The sequence below is a fragment of the Ceratotherium simum genome, chromosome 16 (genome assembly GCF_057802395.1).
Source record: "Ceratotherium simum simum isolate JZ-2026a chromosome 16, ASM5780239v1, whole genome shotgun sequence".
Taxonomy (NCBI): domain Eukaryota; kingdom Metazoa; phylum Chordata; class Mammalia; order Perissodactyla; family Rhinocerotidae; genus Ceratotherium; species Ceratotherium simum.
In genome coordinates, this window is record NC_141915.1 from 38,869,847 (window position 1) to 38,880,495 (window position 10,649).

Genomic DNA, 10,649 nt, shown 5'->3' on the forward strand with positions numbered 1-10,649 from the left:
CCAATCTTCCTCAGCAAAAAGAGAAGTTTGGCAACAGATGTTAGCTCAGGGCTAATCTTCCTCACAAAGAAGAAAAAAAAAAGAAAGGAAAATCAGGGGCCAGCCTGGCGGTGTAGTGGTTAAGTTCACACACTCTGCTTCGGTGGCCCAGGGTTCACAGGTTCAGATCCTGGGCGTGGATCTACACCACTGGTCAGCCATGCTATGGCGGCGACCCACATACAAAATAGAGGAATATTGGCACAGATGTTAGCTCAGGGCTAATCTTCCTTAAGCAAAAAAAGAGGAAGATTTGTGACAGATGTTAGTTTAGGGTGAATCTTCCTCAGAAAAAAAAAAAAATCACTATCACTTGCCATAGAGTGGAAAACCAAATACAATATTATTAAACACTAGCTAGATATTTATGTCTGCTTTCTTTGATTAAAAAAAGAGAGGATTAGAAAGTGTTAGAGAGCTGACACCAAATTAAACTTTTCCCTTAAGTTATTCAGGAATGAAAAAGATTGAAAAGGGAATAATTTTTGCACTCTGTGGTTCAGTGTTTTTCCCCCCTGTTTATTAGCTGCTGTCTAATTGCATACACCTGCAGTACCCATCCCACACTTGGGGCACTGAGGTGCAATCTGCAGAGCCAAAGCACAGCACTGGGAGTGTGCATGTGCTCCGGCCATTTAAGCAATTCTTATTAAGGGGCATAAAACCATTTCAGATATCAATTTCATACATTGACTACAAACAAGCCTCTAAAACTGATGTCAATTGGGTTTAAGGAGTCTCTTAGAAATAGAGAGGGGAATTTCTGGGAAGAACACTGAATTGAAATAGGGACTAGCTGCCTCATGGTGAAATACTCCACCACAGAATTCGGACCCCCACCAGCCTGTTGGGTTGCCATGACCCAGTACTAGACGTTCCTCAGCTCATTTGTGACCTGTTCTCACCTTCTGAATATTGTAGCTGGAGCCCTGTGAGAGCAAAAGGAGGGGAAATTAGAACAGCATGCCCCCTCTGCCACACTGCAATGATTAATTTGTACTAGATAACTTGCAAGAGTTTCAGGGGACTATTAGGAGACAAAAAAGATTTATTGATTCCATGTAGGACTTGAGGTTGGGACTCTTGCTGTGTGATAAAAGGTTCTACCCCTGCTGCAATAAGTCCAAATTGTGTTAAGTGTTGCAACACCTAATTAAAAGGGTGGCCTTTTAATTAGTAGGGTAAAAAGGTGGAGGTGGCGAGGTGTGTGGAAAACAACTTTAAATGTTGTCCTGGCATCTGTCTGTCAAAACATAGACACCACAAAAAGGGTAGAAACTAAGGACAGCTTGCATTTGACCACGTGTGTTTAGGTAGAATTATGTCTACTGTTCAGCAGACAACCGCCATCCTACATGGAGCACCCAGTGTGTGCCAAGCATGTAGTAGGCATTCTGTATTACGGCTACTATGAGCAAAAGAGCAAATGAATGAGTGCAAGAATGCAAGAAAATTCTCTCCTGGCCACTATAAAGAGAGAGCAAGCACACCAAAGTGGTTGCTCCTAAGGAATTCCAACCCAAGAGATAGGTCACATGTATGTACGTTAAAAATTCGTGTATAAATAATTCTAATAGAGAAACAAGGCCTATGGAACATGTATATTTATCTCCACTCCCTCTCAAGACTTGGCCAGAACAACGGTAGTATATAACTCTACAAGGACAAAGAGGACTGGAGAGGGAACAGAAGAACCATGTCAAACAATTTTTGAAGACGGAAAGGAATGGGGAGATGTACCTTAACAGAGAACAGCAAGCTGAAACCTGAGTGTTGGTTCTGGCAGTGGTTCTCAAACTTGGGCGCACATTAAAATTACCTGGGAGCTAAAGAAACAAGTATGGAGGCCTGGGTCCCACTAAGTATCAATAGTTTAAAAATCTCTCCAGGGGCCAGCCCCATGGCCTAGCGGTTAAATGCTCACGCTCTGCTGCTTGCTGCCCAGGTTCGGATCCTGGGCACGCACTGATGCACCGCTTGTCAGGCCATGCTGTGGCAGTGTCCCATATAAAGTTTAGGAAGATGGGCATGGATGTTAGCTCAGGGCCAGTCTCCCTCAGCAAAAGGAGGAGGATTGGCATGGACGTTAGCTCAGGGCTGATCTTCCTCACACACACAAAAAAATCTCTCTAGGTGTACGGCAGTTCCTCAAAAACAAACATAGAATTATTATATAATCCAACAATTCCACTTCTGGGTATATACTCCAAAGAATTAAAAATAGGGACGCATACAGATATTTCATACTCATACTCATGTTCACAGCAGCATTATTCACAATAGCCAAAAGGTGGAAGCAACCCAAGTGTCCATCGATGGATTGATAAACAAAATGTGGTATATACGTACAATGGAATGTTATTCAGCCTTAAAGAGGAATGAAATTCTGACATGCTACAACACAGAGGAACCTTGGAGACTTTATGCTAAGTGAAATAAGCCAGACACAACAGACAAATATTGCGTGATTCCACTTGTACAAGGTACCTAGAGTAGTCAAATTCACACAGACAGAAAGTAGAATGGTGGTTTCCAAGAGTGAGAGCTGTGGAGAGGGACAGAGAAGAGAATCGATTAATGCTTGAGGAACCCTGGGAAAGTGAACTTCCCTGGGAAGAGAACTTGGCATCATCAGGAGGGGCTGTGGAGTGGGCTGCAAATAGGGAATTTTGGTGAAAATCTGGATAAGGAGCAGTTAAGTTTGTTAATCTGTATCTCCAGTCCCAAAAGAAAGATTTGTTTGAGAAACTGAACTGTGAGACCCCTCCACTTCCAACTGGGTGGCCAATTGCTTTCAGAATGGTGGTGGGGATTAAGCGAAAGTCTGCTTATTGAAAAGTAGGGTCCATTCCCTTCTTCCTCCTTGTCCTGCTCCCAAAATGCCAGCATCAAGGCATATATCCCAGGTGGGAGATCTCAGGAATTTTCTACAGAGAAACTAAATGGCTCAAGGAGTGGGTGGATGGTGACTTATATATATAGACATTTGGTAGTTCCCAAATGAAAAGGCTGGCTCACTGTTGGACTACCCACAAGGAAGTCCACCGGTCAACAAGCCCTTCCCAAGAACACAGAGCTTCCAGCGGCCTTTACCCTGTGGAGGGCCAGTTATTTGATGAATGTTTTCAACACGAGTCCAAAACCAAAGGAAACAGCAGCAAAAAACCCATTGAGGAAAGAGAGACAATACTTGGAGAAGAAGAATACTTCAGAAACAACTATAATTTTAAAGAAACAAGAAAAAACTGTGTCCATAAAACTAGAACAGGATGTAATAACAAAGGAGCAATTGGAACACATGAGAAAACTGAAATTAAACAGCCAACAAAAACGTTGGAAGGTAGTATGAGGAAATCTCCTAGAAAGTACAGCGAAAAGACAAATGAACAGTAGGGGAGGAAAGATAAGTCCCCAAATGAGCAAATGATGGAGAAGAAATTATCAAAAAAATAATAAGACTTAAGATAGGATTTGAATCTCTAGATTGAAAGGGATCACGAAGTACATCACTGAAAAACTTCAGAACATTAGAAACAAAGATCCTAAGATTTTAGAGAGAAAGAGGTCACTACGGGAATAAGAATGACATCAAACTTATCAAGAGAAGCTAGAAGATAATGATCTGCAAACTTCTGAAAAAAATTTCTCAGCAAGACTTCTACTCCCAGACAAACTATCTCGAAGTGTTTAGGTAAAATAAGAATATTTTCAAGGGGCTGGCCGGGTGGCGTAGTGGTTGAGTTCACACAATCTGCTTCCATGGCCTGGGGTTCACGGGTTCAAGTGCTGGGGGCAGACCTATACACCCCTCATCCAGCCATGCTGCGGCGGCGTCCAATATATAAAGTAGAGGAAGATTGGCACAGATGTTACCCGAGTGACAATCTTCCTCAAGCAAAAAGAGGAGGATTGGCAACAGGAGGATGTTAGCTCAGGACCAATCTTCCTCACCAAAAAAATATATATGTGTATATTTTCAGACATGCCAGAAGTCAAACATTTTACCTCCTATCTATTCTTTCTCAGGAAACTCCTAGGGATTATTCTCCACCATATAAAGAAGAAAACCAAGAAAAAGGAAGACATTTCCCAGGAAACAGAGAGAATCCCACACAGAGAAGAGGAGGGGAACGGAATTCCCAAGGCACCAGCTGGGTGGCAGGTCTAAACAGCCTGAAGCAGAAAGATGGTGGGTGTCAGGAAGACTGTCTTGAAAAAATTAATTTGGTAGATTTGGACCAGGTGAATAATTGCACTGTGAGGCTGTTGAAGGATTTGAAAATAATTATCAACAGGCACAAAGAAAAATACACAAATGAAAAAAGGAGGTAATTATCTTCAGGAAAAAAGTTTTCAAGAAAGGAAATGCCATCATAGTACATATAGACTCAATAGTAAATCATATTTACGTGATCATGATAATGTGAACATAACTGACATACAAAATTTCAACCTAATTTTAGCAAATGGGAAATGAAAGGATGCAAGAGAGCAAATCTTTGACCGCTAGAACTGGAAACCGATAAATTATCACACTCCCTCCTTACAAAGATTTCTTCGAGGAGGAAAAATGATGTGGTGGTGAGCTATCCATTTTTGCACCCAAACACACCTCCAATTCTGGGGGAATACCTCGTGTTGTCAAACTCGGTGAGGCAACACTAACTCCTCCCCTTCCTGGCAGAAAATTGCACGGCTCAGCCAATCAAACGCTTCCGCTTGGCATTTTGAAACTTGAAGAACTGTCCTGAAGATGCAGGTGCAGTTGGAGTAACACCCACGGCCTAGTGACAAGTGCCCAGGGTTGGTGGCACCAGCAGCAGACACTTCCAGCGACAAGACCTGAGCTGGATTTCCCTCCTCTGCGGCCCCTCATAGTTAACTGCTTTCTGAGTTAGGTTCTCAACCTTCCATCAACTCTGTGAGTCCCTACCATGACTCCAGTAAACTCTTTTTCTGCTTACAGTGGCCATGGTGGATATCTGTTCCATTCCAAGAACACTGACCAGCACAATAAACAACTAAGAAGAAAGTGCCCCTAACCCTGTGGAGAGGAGATTGCACAGTGTCGCAAACAACAGGTTACTAATACTCTTCAGATCAAGCAGAAAATCACTTCAAATTGCAGGAAAGCTTTGCTTAGAAATTGTGTCTAGAAAAAGTGGGTAGGTATTTTTAAAAGATCTCTCCTTCTTGAGCTACAAACAACTGCTCTTCCTCTGACAGCTGTGTGTGAACGTGTCAACTTCCACTAGACTGAAAGCTCCCTGAGGACAGGTTTCCTCTTTCATCTTTTAATTCACCTCAGCCTTACATGTAATAAGCTCTCAAAAATATGTGTTGTATGAATGCGTTTATCTTTACTGTCGTATACCAACAGGGTCCTCCAGGGGTCTCTCCTAAGTGGTCATTTGGAATGTGGGAGGAACAAGCAGTATTTCAGGACAGGAGCTGAGAGTTTCTCCTCTTCTCCAGTTAACTCCGGGGCTAGGAGTTAAGAGGTACTTACTTAAAAGAGAAGGGAATAGAAGGGGGCACCCGGATTTGAACCGGGGACCTCTTGATCTGCAGTCAAATGCTCTACCCCTGAGCTATACCCCCATCACTTACATAAGTTCTCTTCTTTGTCCACTTATGGTGACTCAATACAATCAGGTTCCACCCACTCTGGACCTCTGGCAAGCTTTGTGTTCTAAAACCCCACCTACTTTTGTATCCATCATCTGCTTTGGCTTTTCTCCTGGCCACCAATAAACTGGGTGGGGGCACTTGAAAAATGACATCCTGGAAAATAGCTAAAAAGGAAACTGACACAGCATTAGTAGAGAAAGTGTCCACAAGCACAGTATTACTGTGTCAGAATCCTTGGGCTAAGAATCACCACCTGCCAGATATCACCTTGTTTACACCCTGCCTCTTGATGAACTGAGGGTGGAAAGGAGAAGAAAGATGTCAGTTCATTTAGCTGGATTCTCTCTCTCAGGAAAATCAGGAAATCCTTCTCAGGGCAAACAACACCAATCCCTGCGGCTGCACTGTCTGCTCTGCTCTGTTCTTTTTTCTTTCTTTTTTTTTTTTTTGTGAGGAAGATCAGCCCTGAGCTAACATCCGATGCCAATCCTCCTCTTTTTTTTTTGCTGAGGAAGACTGGCCCTGAGCTAACATCCGTGCCCATCTTCCTCTACTTTATATGGGACGCCGCCACAGCATGGCTTGACAAGCGGTGCGTTGGTGCACGCCCGGGATTCGGGCCTGTGAGCCCTGGGCCGCCAAAGCAGAGCGCCCGCACTTACCCGCTTTCGCCACCAGGCCGGCCCCTAGCCTAATCTGTTCTTGATGGAAACAGTAGCCAGCTTCTGACCTGGGGCCCTGCTGACGCCTGGGGAAGAGCTTTGCTGAGGGCTAGGTAGTGTGGTTCCTCCTTATCACACTGGCAGGGAGGAACTGAGGCCTCTCCTTTCAACCTTGCACTGGTTGGCGTGGAATGTGAGGGCACAGGCCAGAGATGCCCTTTCTCCTCTCACTTCCTCTCCATAGGGTAGAGAAGCTGGGGGTGGAGAAACTAGCTTGCCCCCTCCCCCAGTCTCAAGGAAGAAACAGCACACTTAGAGGCACAAATAAAAACAGTTTTATATAAAATAACATTGAGAGTTCATCTAAACATCTGTCTTAGATATTCAGGTGGAGAACTGTGAAGGGAAGAGATGTTTTTAGAAGAGAGGGAACGGAGTGACCTCTCCAAAGACAGATGGGTGCTGGCGGAGGGCTGGGGTGTTCCGGCGATAGCCAAACCGACCATTGAACCCCTTGATAGTTTTCAGATCAGCATTGTAGTGGTCATGCCCGGTCACCTGCTGGAGGGAATGCCCTTGGGGGCGGAGAGAGAGGCCTGAGCCTGTGTTCAGTCCCCTCGTGCTTTCCCCACTCCCATAGGGCTGGTATAGGAATGCCAACCCAGCCACAGTCACCGTGCTCCCCACGTCCCAGCTGAACCTTCAATCCTCAAACGTCTTGAGCCTCTTGACTGAAATGCCTAGGGTTGGTGAAGTCAAGGAGATAGATGGCTTCTAGACACCAAACCTCATACCAGGAATAGCTTGCAGGAGGAGCGTGAAGGGTATGTGTTAGGACAGGCGGGGCCAGAAACTTCGGGGCTTGCCTGAACTTGCCTTCCTCCCAGCAGAACTGGGAAAATTTCACCCTTGCCTTTGACCCATCTGGAGAAAATGGATGAGCTCAATTTGGCCCAGTGTTGCAAAAGGTCATGTGACTAGAGTGTAGCCAAAAGATGGTGGAATGGGAGTGGGAGGAGGGTTCACTCTGTTGGAACAACATCTCTCAATATTCCCTTTCTTGTTGCTGCTAAATTGGGCCTGGAAAACGAGCAGGACTCAGCTTGCTCGGGGAGCAGTGAGAGACACACAGTCTTCAGAGTTGGAAAGAGTGGAATTCCTTTTTTTCTTTTTTTTGTGAGAAAGACCAGCCCTGAGCTAACATCCATGCCAATCCTCCTCTTTTTTTGCTGAGGAAGATTGGCTCTGGGCTAACATCCGTGCCCATCTTCCTCCACTTTATGTGGGGTGCTGCCACAGCATGGCCCGACAAGCGGTGCGTCGGTGCAAGACCAGGATCCGAACCCAGGCTGCCAGCAGCGGAGCATGCATACTTAACCGCTACGCCACAGGGCCAGCCCCAAGAGTGGAATTCCAATCCCAGCTCAGCCCTTCTTAGCAAATCACTTTAACTCCCCAAACCTCAGTTTCCCCGGCTGTAACATGGGGATAGCGTGAGGGTAAAAAGCACCTGAGATACAGTAGGTGCTCAATAACTAAATATACGGAGCACTGTGACACCATCTGCTCATGTATGAGAAGAAAAGCTGGAGGATGCAGTTCTTAGTCCTCTTCCCCCAACCAGGTCTCTTTATGGCCCGGTTTCTCTCTCTGAACTTAGGGACACACCCCACTCTTCTTAGGTGGTACCATGGTGAGACTGGAAAGCAAGGTGACACTTGCCTGCCCCTGCCCAGTTTCTCCTGTTGAGGTATCTCTGTCCTTGCCCGAAGACGTGGAAATAGTCCACTATCCAGCCGTCCCTTCCTGTACCGCCATGATCCTGAGAGTGAGGGAGAAAATACAGAAGACTGTCAGCCACGATGCTGAGCGGTGCTCAGTGCTAACTCCCCTGGGGCTTGTTGAGGGGAGGGGAGGAGGTCACAGCCAGGGGTAACTGGGCCAGACAGATTAAATATAAATATACGCATGGACCTATTACCTCTCAGGGAGAGACAGCGTAGCTTGGCAGTTAAGGGCTCGGTGTCTGCTGCCAGACAAACTCGTTCCAATTCCAGCTCTGCCGCTAACAAGCTGTGTGACCTTGGGCCAATGACACAGCTTTTCTGGATCTCAATTTCCTCCTCAGTAAAAGGAGGGTTGCTTGAGATTTTACTGAGATAGTTCAAACAAAGGGCCTGGCATAGTAAAGCTTCAATAAACTCTATCTTTATTTAAATGAAAACAATATCTACCAGAAATGGTGGTTGTGATGATTGAATACTTATAAAACGGAACATAGAAAGTTTCAGAAGTGTGTACACCCTATTATTTTCAAGTTTTTAAATACTCAAGTTTTTCTTTCTTCCCCCAGACTCTGGCTGCTTGTGTCATAAAAGTTACATGAGTAGACAGCAAGTACACACTCAAGCATGGCACACACAGATGTGTGTCCACATACATGCAATGCACACACACGTACAAACACCTGGGACCACAAATACCCCAAGATGTGCTCAAAGAAACAGCCCCATTAAGCCCTTCACTCTCCTTCCCATACCACTGGGACATATATAGACACAAGTATTGGAGCCAAAAGTGTTGGAAAAAAAATTGGAGCCATCAGCAAATAGCCTCAGAATCTTTGATCCCCGGGAAGTATTCAGCTGGGGAGGGACAACACCCACGAGGGAAAAGGCCTGGGGAGAAGGCAGGGCCGCAGTTTGGGAGGTTCCTTCGCATCAGCTCACAGAAGGTCCCAGCCAGCGAGCCCCTCTTAACTATGACGTCACCAGACGGAGAGCGGCTCGCCTATGCGTCTAGGCAGTTCTCTTTGTCTTGTTCACTGAGGTCACATGAATTTTCGCGCTTTTAGAGAATTTGCAGCGTGTGGTCACCCCAAAGGGCGAGTCCATGACGTCAAAAAAGACAATGAAACTGATTTGTATGGGAGAGGCGGGCTTTAATCCAGGTTCCCTGGGCTTGCAGAAACCCAAAATGAGATCATTCTCAAATTCAGGGGTGGAAGGTGATCCTGTGAGCTCGAGCTCGGTTAGCTCGCGCTCAACACCTGTCACCCGCTTCCTCCAGTTCCGAGGTTTCATTAAGAAAACTGAAGGGGTGGGAGTAGGGGGCCTCCTTGGTGGTGAGGGCGCTGGAGTGAGACGCCCGGATTTGGGAAGTCAGCCCCGCCACCAGGGCCAACCTCTGCGGGGATAGACAGTGGGGTCCTCCGGGGCGCTCCTATACCTGATGAGTTTTCCGCAAAACGGGCGGAACCACGCGGCTCTGGAAGTAGCGGCGGGCGTGGTAGTCCTGCTGCGCGTTGTAGGGCGGAATCGCCGACCAGAGCTTGGGCCTCACGCGCTCATAGGCGCGGGCCATGGTGCTCACGGCCACCCCGTCCAAGATGAAGCTCTTCTCCAGCCGCAGAGGGCAATCGCACAAGCGCGCCATCCCAACTGCTGCAGCCTCCGAGGGCCTTTCTGGTGGGAGTGCACGGTCCTAGGTGGGGGCTCCCCTGCGCATTGTTACGTGGTGTCAAAGACCACTGTGACACAAACCCTATTGTCCGCACCCAACGGGGTAGGCTCTTACGGCTATGGGGAAAGTTGCTTGCATGGCACTGAGGTGAGGGACGACGGGGAGGAAACTATGCAAGAAGAATCAGAGATGGAAGGGGAGAAGAGATGCATGTGGGCCATGCGAGGGCAGTCTGGCCCAGCTCCCCTTTTTCCTGTAAGAGCAAGGTTCTCTGCTCCCACTGTATTATATACACTTCCCCAACTCGGTTTCCTTGACAAGCTTGTACCCAAAATGAATCAGAAAGAGTTCAGATAGCATCTACTTCCAACTCTCATAACAGAACTGGAAGTTGAAGCTCACAAACATTCTGAAGCAGGCCTGGTGGCCTAGTGGTTAAGTTCCTGCATTCTGTTTGGGCAGCTTGGGGTTTGCCAGTCCGGATCCTGGGCGTAGACTTAGTCACGGCTCAGTAAGCCACGCTGAGGAGACGTCCCATATAGAAGAGCTACAACTTTATAACTATGCTACACAACTGTGTACGGGAGCTTTGGGGAAAAAAAAGGGAAAAAGAGGAAGATTGGCAATAGATGTTAGTGCAGGGCCAATCTTCCTCAAAAACAAAAACAAAAAACATTGGAATATTTCCTAAATCCATTTAGCAGCAGATCCAGAACCAGAATTCAGGTCTCCTGACTTCCAGTAAGTCCATTTAAAGCACTTCTCTGCTCCCCATCCAAATCTTTTCATCAGCTAGTATTCCTCCTCCTGTTAAAAAAATTTAAAAACCAAACAAAAAAATAGTAGGTTGAAATA

The 10,649-nt window shown here is 46.3% G+C and overlaps 1 protein-coding gene and 1 non-coding gene across 2 annotated transcripts; both read right to left on the reverse strand.

Moving 5' to 3' along the window:
- Window positions 1–5,568: 5,568 nt before the first annotated feature.
- Window positions 5,569–5,640, reverse strand: TRNAC-GCA (transfer RNA cysteine (anticodon GCA)). Its single transcript has one exon. It is a non-coding gene; the product is annotated as a tRNA-Cys (tRNA).
- Window positions 5,641–6,655: 1,015 nt separating this feature from the next.
- Window positions 6,656–9,767, reverse strand: SPMAP1 (sperm microtubule associated protein 1). Its single transcript, XM_004434590.3, has 3 exons — window positions 9,561–9,767; window positions 8,055–8,154; window positions 6,656–6,907 (listed from the first exon to the last, which is right to left on the reverse strand). Exons 1-3 carry the CDS (start codon window positions 9,765–9,767, stop codon window positions 6,750–6,752), a joined length of 465 nt encoding a protein of 154 aa, XP_004434647.1. The 3' UTR covers window positions 6,656–6,749.
- Window positions 9,768–10,649: the final 882 nt, after the last annotated feature.

What these genes read in the sequence shown, in the direction of transcription:
- SPMAP1 (XM_004434590.3), bottom strand. Translation starts at nt 9,767, where the DNA reads ATGGCGCGCTTGTGCGATTGCCCTCTGCGGCTGGAGAAGAGCTTCATC. An exon ending in TTTTGCGGAAAACTCATCAG is followed by an intron (nt 8,155 to 9,560) that starts GTATAGGAGCGC and finishes CCTCACTCTCAG; the next exon opens with GATCATGGCGGTACAGGAAG. An exon ending in GAGAAACTGGGCAGGGGCAG is followed by an intron (nt 6,908 to 8,054) that starts GCAAGTGTCACC and finishes TCCGCCCCCAAG; the next exon opens with GGCATTCCCTCCAGCAGGTG.